Below are 21,203 nucleotides of genomic sequence, written 5' to 3' on the forward strand. Positions count from 1 at the left end.
TCTTTATCTTGAAAGCTTCTCTTAGTAGAAACCAGAAAAACACCCTAATAACCTAGACTGCGTTGCTCTCCCTCAATGACAAGTGCAAACGGCACCAGAAAAAGACCTGACCACTTGATGAAGCAGTTGGTTTCAGGAAAGAGTATCATTCTATAGTCAGGCAAACTACAGAAAGTCTTGCTGCCCAAGACCATACATTAGAACATATAATCAGTGTTATCAGACTTGATACCGAAGTATCTAGATAAAATTTTCTAGATGTGGTTACGCAGAAATTCAGGGTAGAAATCTGGTCATCTAAATGTGTATGTACTTGCTGCAATAATTTAAAAAAGGGGGGGGGGGGGGGGGGGAGGGGGAGGCAATCACACTACATTAACTGTCTATGCCTTAATTGTTTTGTTTGTCCAGAGCGGGAAGAAGAGTTCAAACTAACATCTTCATGTATTCAGAAACTGTAGTCCGGCACATGAATCCTTTCCCCTCCCCTGCATCTCTTATTTCACACTCTTTCTGGAAAAGGCCTATTTCCCATACAAAGGTAAGTATTAAGACAAGACACTCCTGGATAAGAAAGTTCATTCTTTAATTCACACTCTAAGCTACTTTATTTCCCTCTTTGTTCACCAAAAATACAGCTGACACACACTGATGATACACTGCATACATCCCAACTTCATTTCATCCATCCACCTTGTTGACTAAGTATATACATGTTCATAAGAAAGATTTTTTTATTTTATTTTGAGACATGCCCGCAATTCAAGGCAGGTAAGAACACTACCATTTTAAGTCATCTGATGACAGACGAAACCAGTGATTCCTCTAGTCGTATACCAAGTTGTACAACACACTTAATGGAAATATGTAAACACACTATTTAAAAGCCTTTTTACTTGAACATCCTTAATTTGTATTCCTTAACATTGTGAACCTTTGCATGAGAAAAGATCTTTAGGAGTTCATCTGCTCTTCATTTTATCACCCACCTTGAGTCATTAGCCTGTGACATCAAACGTGGTTGCTGCCAAGACTGAGACAGAGTATTTCTAAATGTGAACTGAGGAGAAAAATGTTTTCCATGCAAATAAAGAGTAACTTGAGATGTATGAAATGAGTTATTTCTATAGAGTGTTTTACCTTCACAAAAGGTGTCTATATATTTTCACCTACTTAACTATCATTAAAGAACTAAAAACTGACATGACTGAAGCATAAAAAGACCTCTGCATCATCAACAAGAAATGAGCAGGTAAAGAGTTGAACGGATATATAAGCCAGTTTCATTTTCATTTCTAGTTTGGCCTCCATGAACTGCAAATCTGGTTATCTGATTTGTGCTCTGCTGCTTGAGCAGCAAACCTATTTCAGGGCACAGGTACCAGCTCCCAGCCGAGTCGCCTTGCAAGAGAGGCAAATATTCCCAGCAGATTCAACAGAAGACAAAGCACTGAAAGAAACACCGCAATCGGTTATGGCTTTGTGCCATCTTGCTTCGTTACTGCTTGACTGGTATGTAGCTCCAAGCACCTAACAAGCTCAGCAACATCCTTCTGTTTCAAGTACAGTGAAAGACTAAGACAACCCATTGCTCATCTTCCTTTGCTACACATATGATTATGACACTGACGGTTTATTTACTTGTGCCACAGCAGGAAGTGTCCAAGCACCACATGTTTCTACCCCCAAGAGTTTATTCTCCAAATCACTTACTTAAAAAGTTATTACTGCAATACAAAGCAGTGGTTACAGCTGGCAGTAAGTTATACTTGATACCTGCTTCCATGATCCTGTTCAAAGACATATATGGGGATGTGTGTGTTAAAAAATGATGGCAAATTTTTCCATGCAAATTGGGCATTTCACCACATCGAGAATTAGCCTAAAGTTCAGTCCAAGATTTAGCCAACTTACAGACCACTGGTCGTCAGCATCTCCTACACAGGTACATCACCAAGACACTGGACAAAAATCATGCTCAAAAGGGTTTATCTGGGATATTTCTACATAAAAGTCAAATTAACATACTGGTGTAAAAATAGATTCTGTTCTGAAATAGCAGGAATTAAGTACCTTCTCGATGAATGTACAGCAACTACATTAAAAATACAAAGGAAGAACAGATGACAGAGTAATAAGAGCAACATTAAACCCATGGTGCAGAAAAGGTTCAAGGTTGGACAGAACATTTTCTGAGGCTGAGGGATCTGTAAATGCTCTCTCCAGCACACAGACTGTTTTCCATAAATCACAGCCTCATGCAGCAAACCTTCCCAAACAAGGCACTTACGGCCCCTACCCAGGTACTAATATTCAAAATAATCTCTGAGACTTAGAGCCTCTTCAGATCTGGTCAAATAAAATGACAGGTTCAGAAGTTATTAAAGAGATGGGAATGCATAGTTTTGCTTCAGAAGGAAGTCACGCTAATGAGTGTCTAAACTGAACATCTATCAAATATACTTACATGGTAGGAATATGGTTCACCTTCTTCCATAGGCTCATCTGCCATTTTAAGGCCATTTAGCTGGAGGGGGGGAGGAAAGGGAATGCAGAACAGAAAGGGGAAAAAAACCAAAAACAACATTAGGACCTAACAATTTCAAACAAGCAGAGTTCATAATTTGACCAATTTACATTTCAGAGCACCGAAATGAAAACTAGTGTTCCTGTTGCTCTAATTTACAAGTGTAATTTCAAACAAATATTACTGCTTAATAGTTATATTTAGCATCTCCCTTATGTATCATATAGCTTATCCCTCTGTCAATGCCATTCCATAGTTATTTAATTGGAATTAATTTAAAATGCCTTCTTTAAAAGCTACGGATACCAACCATCCAAGATTACACCAACATACAATTCTTCCATTATGAAAAGCATCTGCAACAAATTTTGTGCAGAAACCTAAAATCTTAAATCCACTCCTAAAAATGAATTTACAGTTTAAGAAAAGATTATGACGTGGTTACAAGTCTTTCTGGGGCAAGAGGGAGAAGTGCAAGACCAGGTAGAATGGAGAATACATACCACAGAATTCTTAGGCACAAAACCAATCTATTTCCTTTAAAAATTATACTCCTCTAAAAATTTGCTTGCATCAAAAGTTATCTGAATATCTAGCAAATAGAATACTCAAGCATTAGAGAAGTACTTTAGAAACTGTAGATCTATATATTAAAATATTTGTGGATCAATATAAAACATAACACCTTGAAGAGGCAAAAAGGTATGATATACAACTGGACAGAAGCAAACAAATGACATGGTTTTAAACGAGCACAATACTTGCTAGCATCTGCCTACCCCCCTTCACACACTTCCAACAACAAAGATATCAAGGCCACAGTCACAGTAAGAAAAGATTTTAATTTATAGATTAAGTTATTTGGTTTAAGCTCTCCTTAAGTAACAAACCAATGCTTTTTAACAACCGACATGAATGAAAATGCAGAAATATAAAGGACATGCTCTGTTTCAACATGCAAAGCATTAATTAAGAACTGGAAATACCTGACAAAATGGGTGAAGCCAATTACAGATTTTGCTAGTGATAATTGCTAATTAATTTATATGTTAATTGTTCAGCATCACTAGTGTCATGTGGCATAGATCTCATGCAACTACTAACTAGAAATAACGTAAGAAAACAAAACCTACTTTTTTCCTGAAAACAGAAGTTGAAGCAATTACATTCCTGAACCACGTAATGACATTTTTTTCTTGTACTTCTGAATTTCTCAAACACATGCCTAAGATACCACGCTACGGTGTGATTATCGGTATGTGAACCAGTAACACACAGGACCACAAAGAACCCTGAAATGGCATATAGACCATGCCCCTGTTAACAACAAAACAGAAAGCTCGACAAACGGGTAGGGCTGAAGGGACAGGTTTATAGCACCATCATTGCACCATCTCAGCAAACTCAACCACTTCCGCTGCTTCTTCCAGGGCTCTTGATTTCAAATACAGCTTTTAAGAGCCAAGTCCTAAATTAATTATGCTGATAAAATTAAATCTCCAATTTTTGCATCAAGATACTGGCACTTATTTATAGACTATATCCCCACTGGAAAAAAAAAAGCTAAAGAAAGTAGCATGAGGCTTTGGATACTTTCACTCTATGTTTCTATTTCTTTTAACCACAGTTTACACACATACTCTTCACACTAACTATAACCCATCAGTTTAACCCAGTGCTGGCATATTTAACACACGTTCATCATTCATATGTATCATGCATTGCCACCCTAATTTCTCAAGGCCAAAAATCACTAACCTATTACCCTGGATTCAGAAACCTCACATACGCTACAGAAACCAATGCTACTAATTTGCTACATAACTTAGTTCTTTTTTTCATAACTAGTTTTTTCCAAATTAGGTACCAGGAGGGATGGGACCCCCACTATAGCTGATGTATCCAATTGATTCATACAATAACAAGAAAATGCTGAAGTTCAGAGCAGATATGAACTCCAACCTCATTCCAGACGATTCACTGCCATGTGATTTCTTTTCACAGTATCACTAGATTACATTCAAGCGTGAATTAACGTGAGGCCTGCCGAAATTGTCAAGAAAACCTATTTGGACCTAGAAAGAAAATAGGTTTCCAATCCAGGCGCTCAGAAATATGATACAATTCCTCACCCACAGACTTTAATTTGAAGTGAATTTAGTGTGCATTTCATCTTTTTTTAAAAAAAAAAAAAGGTCAATGTTTTCCAAGGGTTTACACTCAAATTTAAGCTCTGGAACCAATACCACTAGCCAGAAGAACTACAGATACACTGAAAACAATAGCTTAACTCCAGGCAATCAGATACAGAAAACTGTAACTGCTGGACTGGGGTTCTGAACCAAAAATCAGCATGTTATTTGATCTACACAGTCCCCGAGCACGCCATGTAGGCACACTTTCAGCTTTCTGGCAAATCATATATAGTAAGTTATTGGATTTTTATGGCAGGTAATCAAATGTCATCTTCATTAACAATTTCCTATCCTACACTTCTCTACTTCATTGTTGCTCATGGTTTTTCTTTTCCTGTCCAGTCTCTGTAACTACAAAGACTGGGATGCCTGCCAATTTTTAGTCCAAAGAATTTTATGTTCAAGTGCATGAATCTACTTGTATTGCCCAATATACACAACCACACTTTTGCCTTATTTGTTTATGAACACTGGTCACTATCCATTTTAAAAAAAAAAAAACAACACAAAACAAAAATCCAAACACCAACAAACCTGTTGGATTGCAACCCAAAGTCTAGTCATTTTAAATAACTAGTAGTTAGCTAGTTATTCTGTTAAAAAAAATCAGTGCCAAAAATCATTACTGTTCTACACGGTTACCTACACTAGGCAAGTTTCAGTAGCTAGAAGTTTCTTTCCACTGTCCCTCATACTAGGCAAAAAAAAAAGAAAAATTACAATTAATACTTAATTCCCACCTTTATGGAAACCAAACACAAAATTATACTTCTGCAGCCAACTGGGACTATTTAGTCATTTAATCATTAATATTTATGCACAAACATATATAGAACAGAACTATTTTAACCTCTAAGTCATTACTTACTAAATATCTATGAATGCATAAATTAATTATTGAGAATTAGAAAGCACATAAGTCTATAAAAGAACAGGTGAAAAGCAAGTACCATTACTCTGAAGGAGATAATTTCATCCCTGAATCATTTTGCTGTTCAGTACTGCTAAACTCCTACAATTAACTGAACGCAGTAAATACTGACTTTCACTAAGACACAAACTAAACTCAGACATTGAGGCAAACAGCATCAATATTTTCCAAATAAAAATTTTTAAAGTTAGGGAAAGTGTTCTGCCTTGTTGATCCGTGTAAAAATAACAAAGGCCACTGCATAAAAAGAGATGAGAACAAAGTTAAGGTCAGACAACCTGGCAAGCAAGAAACTTACTTTTCCAGAGGTTCAGGCTAAGAGACCCAATCCTCCAGCACCTCCAGCCTCTGAGGTAACACAGCGCAATCTGCCTTCTGATTTAAATAGCTGCAATGGGTCCCATGACTAGCCAGGACTATACCCTATTACCTTGGGAGAATATCCAAAGGGCTTTTGTGGGCTGGTAAACAGCTTAACTACTATTGCACATGTTTTTCCTCTGATAATTACAGCAGAACAGAGGAATCCCAGTATTACCAACGATTAGAACCATCTTCCCCCCCCACCCCCCCCATATTAAGGGTGTTCAACAGTTTACGTGGTAAACGCATTATGGATTGGTGGGTCTATAGGTCTTGGCCAAAAGCAGCTAGACAGACGGTCAGCAAAAATGTATAACTACAAGGTAAAACCACAGAAGATGTAAAGCTGGTTCATTCTGCCCTGTTTTCAAAGATCTTCATCTAAGCATTCGAACAGAATTAAAAATTTTATAGAAAAAAACAGAACTGGGATTTTTATCATAATATTACCAGCAGTAGACAGCGTTATTCATCGCCACTTACACATAATCTAGTCTGGCTTCAGACAGGTGAAATTCCACATACGGATCAACAAGAGCTCCTGCATCCTCCACGGGTTCCTCCTTCACTGGCTCAGTTTGCTAAGTTACTGCAGCTGCAGTCACCAGACCTACACCCCTCAATGCTTCCAGATGAGCACAAGACAAACCAGTTTGCTTCCCCACATAGAAAAGTATTACTTCAAAAGCTTATTTCAAAATGTTAGAGTGGAAGCTTACATGAGAAACCCCAATTATTTTGAAAAGACTTTGAAAAAAAAATCCTTTGAAAAAAATCCTGTTAAGACAACCACATTTGTTCCTCATTTATTTTGAATTACAACTGCAGGGAGTTTGCATCATTAATTTAATTAGCAACACATTGGCCTACTGAGTCTTATTTCCTGAGATAGGCTTAAGAAATTTGGAGGTCCTGAGCACATCCGAACAGGTGAGGGGGTATTAGTTTGTTTCTTTGTTGTTTTTTTTTTTTCTTTTTTTTGTAAAATCTCTAAAACTCACTGTGAACAAATCTGAAGCTTAAAGGCACTTGGTTCTTCCTATAAAACATACGCAGCTTTTCTCCATGCAACATTTTTCTTTTTAAAAGGCAGATATTGCTATCACATGCAGGTACCCCAGCTGGATTCAGTGCTCCTCACTGCCTGCGCTGGCCTGCTTCTGGGAAGGGTTTCCCCCAGTACAGCGGCCAAGCCGGTGAAGTGGAAGCAGAAGCAGTGTTATTAGGGTTACCCAACACAGAGTTACACCAACTAAAGCCAAGTCCCACCCTACTGCAATATAACCACAGCAAGGACATCCCGCTGAGGGCAGCGCCCACCTGAGACTCCACAGGTCTATGCTGAATTTTTTTCTCATCCGCTCACCCTGTGCCTCAGCTCCTTGCACAAAAGGAAGAGGCCAGGTAACCCACGCTCTCTTTTAACATACCAAGTAAAAGAGGAAGATAAAAGCCATCTACCTTAAAAAAAAAAAAATACTTAAACCCATAATAAATTACTAGGGGAAGTTATGAAGTTCTTTTCCTGTGGCAAATAAATCATACATTCAGACAGGATACAAACCTTCAGCAACGTCTAATTACTGATTTTAAAAGAACATTTTGATCCTTTCCATTATCAGAGATCAGGGGAGAATGATGTGTGTCTTGGAGTAGTTATAGCTATGCCAAGGCACAAACCTAACCATAAGCACAGGGGTCACTGAACTAGTAAAGGACTTGAGACCTTTTCACTACCACCTGTCTGGGAGAAGACTGTAACTCCATAATCAAAGGGCATACCACAGCTGCTCTGGAAATAGTGTTTAATGGCAGATTAAAGAATACTGGGAAAGGGTAAGATTTAAAATTTATGAGAACAACACATTTCAAATTTTATTCTTCACGTAGTAAAGAAGTACATCTACGTAAATATTAAAATCATACCATTCTTCTGATTTAGGGTTGTTGTGAAGTCTCACCAAAGCGATCCTGTGGGAATCAAGGTGAGCTACCGCAAAGAGACCCCCTGCTCCTTTTAGACACTCAGAATACCGTAGCAGATTTCCAAAGTGATCTTCAAAAGCAGTATACCAAAACAGAATTATTACTGTTATTATATTGCAGCACTTCTCAATGCATAAAGACACGCATTGTTTTCCGTTTAAGAGTATTAATGTGCCCTTTTTTTTTAACCTTTTTTAAGGCAGTTTGTTGTCATACGTCTTTATAAATGTACGTTGTTGCAATGGCTGAGGGCACTTAGTTCAAGTTACATGCAATACTATTATTTTTCTTAGCATAACACCACCTAATTGTGGAGATTTTCAGAGATGCACAAAACTAGGTAGCTGAGTCATCCATGTCACTGCCAGTAATTACTCACAAAGGAGTTATGCAACTCCTAACACTGACAAAATTCAGTGGCCTTTGACAGACCAGGCTTAGAACATGCTTACTAAAAACATCGACCAAAATCAAAGATGTATTTATTTAAATTGGCATGGGCAACACATTATGTGCAACAGCAGCAAAGCTCATCTCATGCGCACGCCTTTTAGAAGGCGGTGACTTTCAACGCAGCCCACTTTTCTAGCAGAATACCTTAATTTCCAGTCACTTTGTCGTTCCAGCCTTGTCTTCCTCGTCACTGTCAGCCAATTAAGTAATTGGATTCTGAAGTATTTATTTAAAAATAAATATGAGTATGAGGTTGCATTTATGCAATTCAGAGTATTGATGTATTGCAAACAGTGTGCGCTTAAGTCAATTACACTCCTTATGAGTGAGAGGCTACTTCTATTAAGTGGTGCAGAAAAATCAAAAATTACTGTATTCTGCCTGATTCCAAGTATTTTTGCATTTTGTTCAGCTTGGTCAATAAAATGTTAACGTTTACTTTCCTGTTTCTTTGTAGACTGCAATCATATTTCAATAATCTACAACAGTTGATTATAATCAACACCCTCCTACCTATTTTTACCACCATGAAAATAGTTATTAATCCTGTATTTAGGAGGCAAGAAGTTCACTCAATATTTGAAGCTTAAACTGCATGACACCAAACCTCCCTACCTATCTTACAAAATCCCCCCAGTCACAAAACTGCTTCACAGGTGACACCCTCATAGGAATACACTAAGAGTTCAGTCCAAAACATAATCCCCAGCTTCAAAGACCACCAACATGAAAAAGGCAAAAATAACTCAGTCCTGAATTTCTTCCAAAAGTTCATGTTGGTTTTATGCCTTGAAGCATGAAAATCTGTTTCCTACCTCCAAGATCACATTCTTCCCTTGCCAACTGTTTTTACTTCATCAAGTCAACAAGAGCGCCACTTCACTGGAAATGCACTTACTTCTAATAACGTAATCCTAAATTTAGTCAACAAGCCGGTTCCTCAGAGAAAACTGTTTCTCAGATTTTTCCTCCTGTGCCACAACTGATGGTCAAGAGCACTGGTAAGCGCAAGTAGGTTAGTCTGCAAAATACAGGACTATTTCAGAGTAATGCTGTTGACTGTAGTTCCAGTGAGGCCAAGGTGACCGAGATCTATCAGACTGCCAACATAAGGTTGTAGTAAGTACTATAGGCTATAATTAATTTTATAAAATTTAAGAATCCAAACTAAACTTCATTTTAAAAGAAAATGAACCTTTGTTAAACCCCCAAACTATGCGAATGTAGAATTCCAGCAAGTGAGAAGTGCGACACATCCCTGACATGCACTTTGGAGAGAGTACCACTTGTTAATGTAATTTGGGAACATCACATGCAACTTGAAGAAACTAGTTTTAGTCTAAACAGTCTCAAACACGGGTCCCCAAATGTAGCAGACATAACAAACATGATGCCTCATTTTAATCAGAGCACAACTGAAATAGTTTTATGCTTGAGGAAAACACAATTTAAAGAACAGCTGTTGCAAATAGTTGCCTTCGGACGTTACGAAGGCAGAGGTGTTTCAGTTGGATCATCCTCTCCTCCATCCATCATCCTCTGCTCTCTTGGCTAGACGAGCGTGACTTCAGAAACAGGCTCCCACAGCAGCGCACTGTCAAGCTCACACCTCTTCTGCAGCCCCAGCCCAGGCAAGTATTCGAAGATAACTTAAGCGCCACCACCATCAGCAGAAGTACTCGTCCGAGCTGTGCTGCGCTGGAGCTAGGGATGGTTCTCCAGCCTCTTGCTAACTGCCAACACAACAGTTATGGAGAAATCCGTACACAAAAGCAGCACTGAACACAATACTCTGAAAGCAGCATCAGCCTCAGTGGAGGGGTATTTGCCCAGCTAAAAAGTACTGAGAGATGCACGACAACCACAAACGTTTACATTTCATCATCCACAATACTCTGATTATTTAACATTGATGTATCAAAATATTCTTAAAGAACGGATCAACAGGGCCACGAAAGTTCTCAGACCCTCAATAAGCTTCATACCTTAATTACAGCATACTATTTTTACAAACCATAAGCTCAACAAATAAGCCTTAATACTTCTGCTGCTGACTTTTTAATCCTTACCCGTAGCTTCACTAATGTTATTAGGATTTCTCTAATATTAAGTTACAGGGACTGCATCGAGTATTATTAGATCATTAGAATATTTTAAAGTGTTAAAGTCTAGCAGCCACAGTGCAGAAATGCATGTCCAGTAATTATAGTACATAGAAGTGGCACTCTGTAGACACAGATACAGAAAATAAAAAAACCAACACCTTACGAAATTTAAAACCTCATGGCTTTGTTCCTATTGTGAGTTACTGTTTTGTTTTTTTTTTTAATCAGAGGATAAAGTTTCACCAAGATCCTTCACAGGATATCCTTTCACTCTTCCCAAAACTTTAACCTACTACGCCTGTTTCGTGCACTTTGTACTTCGAGATGAATTTGCTACAGACCTCTTTACTTACGATAAGAAAAGCCTACCGCATCACAGAAAGCGAGTCTGACCAGTTTTAAGAAGCTTTATTTAGATAACATCTTTTGTGTGTCTAATACACCTAGGTGCAATCTTTTATTTGTCATACCTGACAATACCTGATGTGTAATCCTACGCTTCTGATTTAAAAGTGCAAAAGTAATACTCCAGCGTCACATTCTCCGGAGGTACACACGTTATTACAGCATAACGAGTTTTACAATTTATTTTCTTCTAAATAGCATTTGGTACTTGCTTATGGATGCACCTAGAGCGCTAAGCAATACCCTGAGGAGACGCTCGCAGTCGTTTCTAGTTCTTTGCAAGGTTTAAGCACCCAAACGTCAGTCACACACTCCTGGGTCTTTCTGTTAACTCTGTGTGTGTGATAATTATTGTACGGAAAAGCGAAGGGACCTCTCCTAGCGACCACCCACCTGGATGTGCCTCCAGATTCACACAATCAAATTTTCAGAAGTTAAAGCAACTTTCCACGGAGGCTACGGCCCTAAGACTGGGAGAGCTTACAGAAAGCCTCCCGAGCCGTGGGTGAAGCGGGAGCCGCCAGCCGGGAGCTCCCGTCGCCAGGCGGGCGGCACAAAGCACACCGGCCCCGGACGCGCGTCCCCCTCGCCCGCCCCGCGGGCTCCCCGCTGACCCCACGCGTGCTCCCGCCGCCTCCAGCCCGCGCCCCGGAGGCGAGCGCGGTTCGCCGCGGCTCTCCCAGCCCGGCCGCAGCGCGGGCCGTGAGGGAGCGGCGGGGGAGGCCGGCGGGGCCGGGCCGTGAGGGAGCGGCGGGGGAGGCGGGCCAGGGCGGCAGGTCGCGCCGGGGGGCCGCCACCTTCCCGGGACGGGCCGGAGCGAGCTCCGGGGGGGGGCCGGTCCCGGCGCGACCGCTCCGAGGAGGAGGAGGAGTGAGCAGGCCAGGTGCCCGGGCGGCGGGGGCCGGGCAGCGGGGGGGGGGGGGGATCCCGGGGGAGGCGGGGAAGCGGCGGCGGCGCCGAGAGGCGGAGGTGGGGGGGGGGGTAGAAGATCCGCGACGCCGGGGCGGTGCGGGGGCCGGCGGGGAGAGGCCGGGGGCGTTGCGGTGTGGCCGCCCTCCGCCCCCGGCCCGGCCGCTCCCAGGCGGCGGCGGAGGGTGGGGGTCCGGGGATGGGGGAGGCAGGTGCCCGCCGGGAGCAGGAGCCCCGCCCGCCCCCCCGGCCCCGCACTGACCTCGCCGCCGCTCACGTACAGCTCCATTTTGTGGCAGGGCTCCGGCTCCTCCGCGTCCTCCGGCGGAGCGAACGGCACCATGTCCCGGCTCTCTCTCCTACCCGGGCAGCAGCCGCCGCCGCCGGTCGCTGCGCATTCCCCGGCCCGCGGCCGGCTCAGAGGCGGCGGGCGGCCGCCCTCCCCCTGCCCATAGAGCGGCGGCGGAGCTGAGGCTACGACGGCGGCGGCAGCTGCTGTTGCTGCCGGCCGGCGGGGGCGGCTCCGCGCTGCGCTCCCCCGCGCACACCCCCCAACATGGCGGCCGCCGGGGGCGGGGCCTGCGCGGCGTGGAGGTGACGTCAGGGCGGGCCGGAGAATCCCCTGCATGGGGGGGGGAAGGGGAGGGGGGGGTCGTGACGCGTGGTGACGTGCAGTGTCGTTAATGTTCCCTCAGGCGAGGGGGACGCGGGGGGGACGTGTTCGGGCGCTGCCCTCCCGCCTGAGGGACCGCGCTTAGGTGTTGGCGGTTCCGCCTGGGGGGAAACTGACGGAGAGTCTCGGGGAGCGGCGCGGGGGCTTTAAAACAAAACAAAGAGGGGTGAAAACAGGGGATGGTGTGAGAGGGGACGGTGAGGGACCCGCCGGCTGAGAGACCCTTGTCCCCTCAGCCCACCGAGAAACACCCGGTCCCTGCCTCGGGTTCCCCTCACAAGCGCCGCAGGCCCGGCGGGAGAGCAGCTCCGGCTACACCTCGGGCGACCCGTTGGTGAGGATGCAGTGACGGGAAAAAAAATTTAAAAATTTAAAAAAAAATAAAAAAAAAAATAAAAAAAAGAAGTTCCGTTTTTCAAAATTCCGAGGTGGCAGGATATGAAACACAGGTTGGGAAGTGGGAAACCCGTCACCTCCTGGGCGCTTGGTGAGATGCAAAGCCTGTGCACGTCTGCAGGAGAGCAGCCTGCTTCACCGTGGTTACAAACACCAAGGGGATGGACTCTTTTGTTTCCAAGCAAGTGTTTAGAGAGAAACACTCCAGGATTTCCAGACCTGAGGAAATAGGAAAAAAAAGGCCAGGGATGAAAAAAAAAAAAATTCCTCCATCACCGTTTGAATTCAGGAGCTGGAAAACACTAGGTGATACTATCAAAAATACATATTTTTAAGGATAGAAAACTGCCTCAATGACACAGAGTTTATTTAAACACTCCGCACGACTTATTATTAAGCCCTGCACTTTAGATGAAGCTAGCAAAGGAAGTCTCAAACTGTTCTTAATTGCCAAATAATTTTGATTAAATTAGCACGGCCAAGGGAACGAGCTCGTACACCCCATAGCCCAGAACACTTTCCCGTGCTGATTTTTCTTTTCACTCAGAAGTCAGTCATCGTACAAACAGGTGGATAGTATAAGATGCCATGCTGCTGTAGTCTTGATTAAATCAGAGCGACCTGTTTCACAACGCTAACCGTTGCCGGTTCCCTGTCGCTGAGCCTGCTGAAGAGAGTTGCCTATTGTGAATGTGTCATTGCAGCAACAGCCAGCTGGCATGTCAGCATTTCCATTGCAAACCTATTTTTAAAGGTCTGTAACTCAACCATGGAAGACAAATGTTTTGGGCTGAAACAGGGAGCGTGTACCAGGAATGTTCATCTTTCAGAAAATAAAAAGTGTGCAAGAAAATGTAGGACCAAACTTGGCAGTACTTCCTATCGAGAGAGGATCTACATTTTAAATACAGAACTATTTAGGCTAGGTCACTTGTAAACATTGTTTTTGTTATAGCAGGATTGTGCTAATATGGAGCTTTTAGAGCAATTAAGCAACAGGAGACAAGAAACAAGCCCCAGCTTCCTGGGCCTTTGGCTCACGCACCGCTACCTACCCCAGTGCCTCTGCTGGGATAACTGGTGTGCACCCCCAAGAAGCCAAATGGCCAAATCTTTTCTGTGAGATTAAATATGCATGTACTTCAGCAGTGCCGTGAGGCAGATCTTAATTTAAATATAAGGGCAATCAAGTAAGAAGTGACTTTTTGAAAGTGCTTGAGTGCTCAGCAGGAACTTGTGTCTAAAACTTGTGTTGCAGATGCCATTTCCCTGCGTCTGAAATTTTTTTATGCTCCTGAGGCTTTTCCTGTTTCCTGAAACAATAAGAGATTGCAAACAAGTATTCTGCATCCACAAAGTCCTAACGCTATAATTTTTGGGAAGTTCAGAGAAAAGCAATAGTCAAATAAGTATTGTTGTTCATTCCTTGTCAAGGACTGTAAAAGGGAAATTATGATACATGTAGATATAATAAAAAGATAAATAAAAAGAAAAAGTAAATTCAGAGTTCGTTTTATTCTAGGTCTCACAAACGAAGCAGCAGAAGGTATTCAATAAAAAGGCAGCAATATGTCACTGAAACGTAAAACTCAGCAAGGTTCCCCCTCCCAAATGATCTTTAATAGAGAAATAAAAGATCAGAAATGGAATAGCAAGTCATTAATTCAGGAAGACTAAGGCCTCATGTCTTGGGTTTCAAATGAATATTTAAATTTTATACATTTGGATATTTTTTGTACCTTTTTCTAAAGCATCTAAGCTCACCTGTGTCCGTGACTGAGTGGATATCGGATCTCATTTGGTGTGCAGTTTTCAGCTGAATATTTTTTACATTCCAGTACCTTAATTCGTTCAGCTGGTTCTGCCCATTATGTTCTCAGCGGGTCGTTGTATGATCAGCATGACATTATAACCACTTTTTCCTCTGTCAGGTGCTTTAATTAGATTAAGGTTTCAAGGTAACCAATTTCTAAATATTTATTCACTTTAAAATTAATGCTATGACACGGCAAAGTTGCTGAGAATGCTCTTTTATGTAGCCTATTAGGAAAGGAATAATAATAATAATAAGTAAATAAATGGGATCTGCAGCCAAAATTCAGCTTGTTCGGTGTCAGTGAATGAACTCCATCCACTCAGCTGTCCTGTTTACAGAGCTCAGGGCTGCAGCCATCCGACAGCATCTGTGCTTAGTTTGCTCATTCAATTTCCCTGAAAGTGTCAGTCGTCATACACTTGAAAATATGAACAACAGTTTATGAGGTGTAAAAAAATATCCCTGCAAATTTTCTGCAGATGATTCGTAGCAGGACATTTCTCAGAGAGGCATATTGCAGAGGTGCGTTCCCCCTTAAGCTTTCTGTCACTCTGTATCAACCTTGTCCCTAAAGAAGATTATTTCAGAGGAATTCTGCAAACTTTGCGTTCATTCACTCAGAATGTTTTTCAAGAAAGGAAAAATATGAATATTATCATCAGGCCAGTGTCTTTTGTTCCCCTCCTCCTCCCAGTTAATGATACTGGAATCCGAACAACGCTAACCATGGCAAGTACAGTGCAGCTCCACCCTGGAAAGGAAAGCAGAAAAACCAGTGTGAAGGAATATGTGAATAGTGTCTAGTTCAGCGAGATCTCAGGAAGGAAACTATACAAAAAGCAAAGTTTGAGGAAACTGCCCAAGTCGAGGCTGATGTTTTTATTCTGCTCTTACTATGATGGTAAAGCCCCTGAAAGGGAACAGGTACAAATTTAGCATTTGTAGATTCAGTTCAAGGCAGACGGTGACCTCTAGTATCGATTGTGAAGGTGGTTTTGGGGGGGACACTGTTAATTTCTCAGGGCAAGTTTATTCAAGTTCGCCATCACTTCACCTTTAATCTTTTGTACAGTATTTAACAATGCTTGCACAGTCAGAGCAGTACGACCCTTTCCTATTGTGTGGATGAATTTACGTGGGTACAAAGCATGCTTCTGTTAGCGTGACTCGTTCTCATACGAGAAGGAAAATGAACTGACCTGATGCATCGAAAATGTGTAGTTGTGTGCCTGTGTCTACGCCAGAGTTGTTCCAGAGGAGGAACTGATCTGTATGTATTTGGACTAAGTTATGGAAGAGTACCGCAACAAAATCTTTAGTCAATACTGTGTTAGTTTGAATATGAAGTAGAAACGTGAGAGTCCACATCCCATCCTGTATGTACTGATATTTTAAAAATGCAAGGAGAGCCAAGCTCGTGTATGTGCGTGTATTTACAGAAATGTGGTATAAAATAGACTATAAACAGTTTGATGTTGTTAAGCAGTTTATTGTGTACTTTGCCCCATGCTACAGAGGCAAGAGAAGTCGCTTGTGTGAGGAAACAGCAAGAATCGGATTTCTACTCGATTATGGTTATACTGAATGTACGAAGCACGAGCGAAGAGGCTCTTACTGAATCCCTGCTTCAGCTTTATGATTATATTCTCCATCTACATCTCTCGTACTTTTGTAGCAAGTTTTTAAAAGCTCACTTATGGCTAAAAAAGGAAGCTAATTTGAGACGAAGCTCCTAGATCAACACCTTAAGAAAGATCCTTGATACACACTATTTCACTCTCACCGTCAAAGCAACACTCTTCTCTCGGGCTATTTTAGGACCACAGGACAAACTTAGCAGCAAATTTTGCCACGTTTGTCCAAAATGAGCTCAAGAAAGATCTCAGCCATATGGAAAATACAACAAATTTATCTCTGCTGATCATATTGCATTAAGTAGGGAATGAAAACTGCAGACAGGCATTAGATATTCTGATGATTATCTAAATCTTTTGCACTTAAAGTTTGTTAGTGGTTCTTCATTTCGAAATGCATTTTGAATTCAAATGTTCTACAGGATTTTTTTTCCCCCCGAATTGAGTGAACGCTGCAAACCAGCCAGCTGACACGTCTCAGAAGTTCTATATGGTCAAACAAAAAGCTATGTGCAGTCAAATTAAAGATCCAGTATCCTGTCTCCAACACTGGCCAAGAAAGCAGATGCCAGACAAAAAATACAAAGAGGGTAAGCAGTAGCTAAGAAAACTTCTCCAGAATTTGCTTTCAGTCTCCAGCAATCCAGGTTTCATGAGCCAGGGGTATTATCTTTCACGGAATAGCCTTGATGGATATTTCTTCCATCAACTTGCCCAGGCCTTCTTGAATGTGTACATTTTCAGCAACCATACCATCTCACAAGTTCCGCAACTATGCCTTATGTCGAAAGTATCTCACTCTGAGCCTACTGCTTAGTTTCATCTGATGTTCCCTAAGGGAGAGCGTAAGGGAGAGTGATTAATTACCCTCTCCACATCGTTCGTGACTTTATGCACGGCATATATCCCACCTCTGTCATCCTACCGTGCTCTGCTCTGTTTCCCAGGCTGAAGATTCTTGGGCTGTTTAGTCACTCGTAAATGAAGGGTGGGGAAATTCCAGTTTCTCTGTACACATTTTCAGCAGTGATTTGGAAGTAAATCTAAAAAACCTACCAATAACATGCACAAATTACAAAGAGAAAGGAAAGTAATGAGTAGTCATTAGCTATCAAAGCCCTTTGGGAAATGACAGGCGACTCAAAGGAAATTACAGACCACGAAGACTGGATACACAAGCAGCAATCGAGTAAGGAGTGAGTTTACATCCACGAGCAACACTGTGGCAGTGGATACTCGGGCTTTGAGTACAGTTTTGGAGTCTGTGCTTAGAAAAGCCCAGCAGAGAACCACAGATGTACTCCAGCCTCTACGAAATGACTTACAGTGACAAACCCAAAGGCTCAGCTTTATCAAACCTCACTCTAAGTACTCATCAACAAGAATTTCTGTGGTAATTCAGCTCTTTCCAAAGACTACTGAAGGAAACGTAAGCAACTGTATTTCTCATATAAGCACCTGAGGTTAGCTGAGCCAAATGCAGGTCAGAAAAAGTAACTAAATACTGAAATAAGTTACCGCAGCAGTGTGGATACGCCAACAGATGGCAAATCAACCACAAGCAGTTGATCCTTTTTTTTTTTTTTAACCGAATCTCACATACTTTTGTATTTTCCAAAACTTGCTTCTTTATTTTTCTTCAAACCTGTTTAATCCTTGAAACTGAAACCAAGCCTGAAAAATTCATCTTGAATTCTCATTTTTCCTCAGAGCACAGGATAAACCATCCTGATGTTCCAATATGCAAATGTATCAACAACGATGAATACTTAAGGAATTGATTGCATCTAAAGGCATCGTGATCTCAATCTTCAGGGAAGTTTTTGTGACAGCAGAGGGTGTTACTGCTGAAATGATACAGAGCCAAAGATGTTGCCAGTTCCTAACTTTAGCTAGGAGCCCACATATCATGCCTCAAACCAGTATCCTAATCATCTCAGGTGAAGATTCTTCCATTTTGGAAGATTATAATTAACTTCCTACTGAGCCATGCTTTGAAAAATGTTTCAACTTGGAAGATTAAATAGGGACTTAGTATCTGTCAGAAATAATTCAGCGGTAGCTGTTTGTGTCTTGCAGTGTAAAGCTACTGATTTAAAAGAATATATTTAGAAATTGTGTTCTCCTTATTGTGGAACAAAAGGACTTGACTGCATGAGTAATCAATACGTTACTGGGAAGAGAGAGTAGGTCGCTGAATAACACTTCAGTGATATTAGTTTAGGTCTTCAAATAATGGCTGTAGCAGTAGTACGAAAGAATCCCCCACCCGGAGGAAGGGAAATCAGCGTACCTTCCCAGCCCACGGCTGTTCTCGTAGCTTCTGGGGGTCAACCGAACGTGAACTGATTGCTATTTCTTCTCCACTACTATCAAGGTTATTTTCAAGCCATCTTGACTTTGTATCTCTTCCAGTTGGGGCACAATTTGACTCATCAGTTCTTTATTTGGACCGCACATCACATTTCTTCACTTCATCAGTTCTTCCCCCCAGTGAAGCGACTTGTTCGTGGCCATTCAAAACCTCCTGCCAGTGCCCATTTCTCAGTTTAACTCATTTTCATACTACCCCGTGCAAAGAGTGTTGCTTAAAGCCTTCAGCCAGCCAAGTACGCATTTTGCAGAGTGTGACTTTGGGTTCAGCAGGGTGTAAGAGCGTGGTAAAAGCTGAGGACGTTCTGAAATATGTTTCAGAGCCAGTATCTGAAGCCCAACTTCTTTTTCCATTAAAAAATGGTGACAATATTCATAATAATTTCAATGGGAGCATAATCATTCTGTAAGTAATTGCTATCAGGAATTTAATTTAAACCTCATTTGACTGACATTTCTTGTTTGCAAGATCGCTATTTTAGGAACAATGTCTTGGTAGTGTATCTCTTCATCTTAGTCATGACTGATAACAGAATAATCATCTCAGCTACTTTCCTTTTCTTTTCCTGCATAATGGCTTTACTGCATTTTTACATACCAAACATACAAGAATAGAAACAATTAAATAACAGTATTGTATGCAGATGAGCAGGTAAGTGACTAGAACTTACTTGAAACTCTCTACGAGGCTGGCTGTCAGGCTGAGAAGCCTTCACAGTCACACAGTGGTTTGGTTAAAAGACTAAGGAAAGACGCAGGTCTGTCTTTGAAGCGTGCCTCTACCTCGCGTTACTCTCGGTTGGCCTTACAGACGTGTATCAAATACAGAATCTCTGCGTACCATCTCCGCGAACTGCTCGTTACTTCTCTTTCTAATTTAACCGCTGCTCTGCAAGAGTTAACTGCTTGGTCCTGTCGACGCTATCTGATAACATAGCGCGACCAGCAAAGTCAAAACTCTTTATCCCGGACACATTGTGCTTTCCCAGGACAAATCTGAAGCAGCAATTACAATGGCAATTTATCTTTAAACCCTATCTCTCATACAGGGAAATGCCACACAAAATGCTTTGTGGTTCATTGCATTATCTTGTGTCTTCTACTGCTTTAATAAAAGACAGTGGTCACGGGGCAGCTGAATACTAAGCTAAGAAAGGGCATTGCTTGCGACAGGTCCCAGTTCTTTGTAATACTTTCTCATTTGCCGTAAATCTATGAGGACAAGCGGTTATGAAGAGTTTTCAACAAGTTTACTTTGACACTGAAAGAGCTGCTTCTCCTGTTAATGATGAGCTGTCACAGGCATCGATCAGTAGCCATGGCAGAACAGATGAGAGCAGTAAAATATGACAGGCGAACAGACTTCTTAATGATAAGGAAAAAATACAGTCCACGCCATCTGAGAGGCAGATTCTCACCACCTTTAATGGGAGGGTTTTTTTAGTAAATGTTGTGTATTGGCTTCAGTGAGAAATGAGAGCACTCAGCAGAGGAAGCATCTAATAGAATGAGGTCAGACTTTTAAAGAACAGCTATTACCCAGCCGAACATCAGCAGACCACTGTGGAGTAAACAATAAATAATCTTCTGTTAACAGGAAGAATAATGCTGGTAGGAGGTACCGTGAAAACCCTAATGAAGCTACAAAAGGTCAGCCCCCGCCTGGTATTGGTTTCCATCATTTCACCAGTTAATGGTGTTTCACCGAGTTTAAGCAAACTAGAACCGAGCCCTACAGCTGATGTGGCAAGACCTTAAAGAATACAGCAGAAAGGAGCTAGGTCTGGAGCCTTGCTGCTGAAACGCTGCTCTTACGCGGACGGTCTGTGAGGGAAAGGGGAAAAGGCAAAGGCTGCATCCAACTGAAATTCTGGATGCAATGACCTGGCGGTGCTGTTCCTCTTTAAAGTTTGGGTAGCGTCATAAACAGCTCCTGTTCCAGCAGGGTAGGCGCTACGTAATGAAATTACTTGCACCAATAAACCCCTCAGTCTCAGACTCCGTGCTGCACCCCTGGAAAAGGCGCTAGGACTGGCTTCGCACCTCCCCTCTTCAGAGCTACAAGCATAGCTCAGCTGCCCCTCACCCCACCACGTGAACGGATGGATGCTGAATACCCCAGGGTTTAGAACCACCAGCACATCTTAAGGCTGAGGAAATAAAGTTTTACTTTTATTAAAGGCTGGGTTTTTTTTAAAATGAGTAATTCTGAGCATCGACCTTTATCTCATAAAAGGAAGAGGAGGAGGAGCCCTTGATATTTTTTCCTCCAGCCACCACCATCTAGTACCATCTTCAGAAGGACAGCAAAAAGCACCAGGGCAGGACTCTTAAAAAGAGGAGGATCTGATTTCTTAGTATAAAAAATAGTAAGACTGACTTTTAAAATATGCTAACAGTAATATAAAGGAAAAAAAAAAAAAGAAATAATGCTGGG

General features: G+C 41.9%; 1 protein-coding gene across 2 annotated transcripts in view; it reads right to left on the minus strand.

Moving 5' to 3' along the window:
• Positions 1-12,420, minus strand: part of RPS6KA6 (ribosomal protein S6 kinase A6) — a 41,117-nt gene extending 28,697 nt beyond the window's left edge. Inside the window, exons 1-2 of one of the 2 annotated variants that reach the window (XM_075106619.1) lie at positions 12,137-12,420; positions 2,468-2,527 (exon numbers count right to left, since the gene is read on the minus strand). In XM_075106619.1, the coding sequence (XP_074962720.1) occupies positions 2,468-2,527; positions 12,137-12,217 (141 nt within the window). In that variant the 5' untranslated portion in view covers positions 12,218-12,420. Of the gene's footprint in view, positions 1-2,467; positions 2,528-9,353; positions 9,414-12,136 lie in introns of those variants that run through there. The other variant, XM_075106620.1, reaches the window with a different exon arrangement.
• Between the last annotated feature and the right edge of the window lie 8,783 nt (positions 12,421-21,203).

The sequence above is a fragment of the Phalacrocorax aristotelis genome, chromosome 11 (genome assembly GCF_949628215.1).
Source record: "Phalacrocorax aristotelis chromosome 11, bGulAri2.1, whole genome shotgun sequence".
Lineage (NCBI taxonomy): Eukaryota > Metazoa > Chordata > Aves > Suliformes > Phalacrocoracidae > Phalacrocorax > Phalacrocorax aristotelis.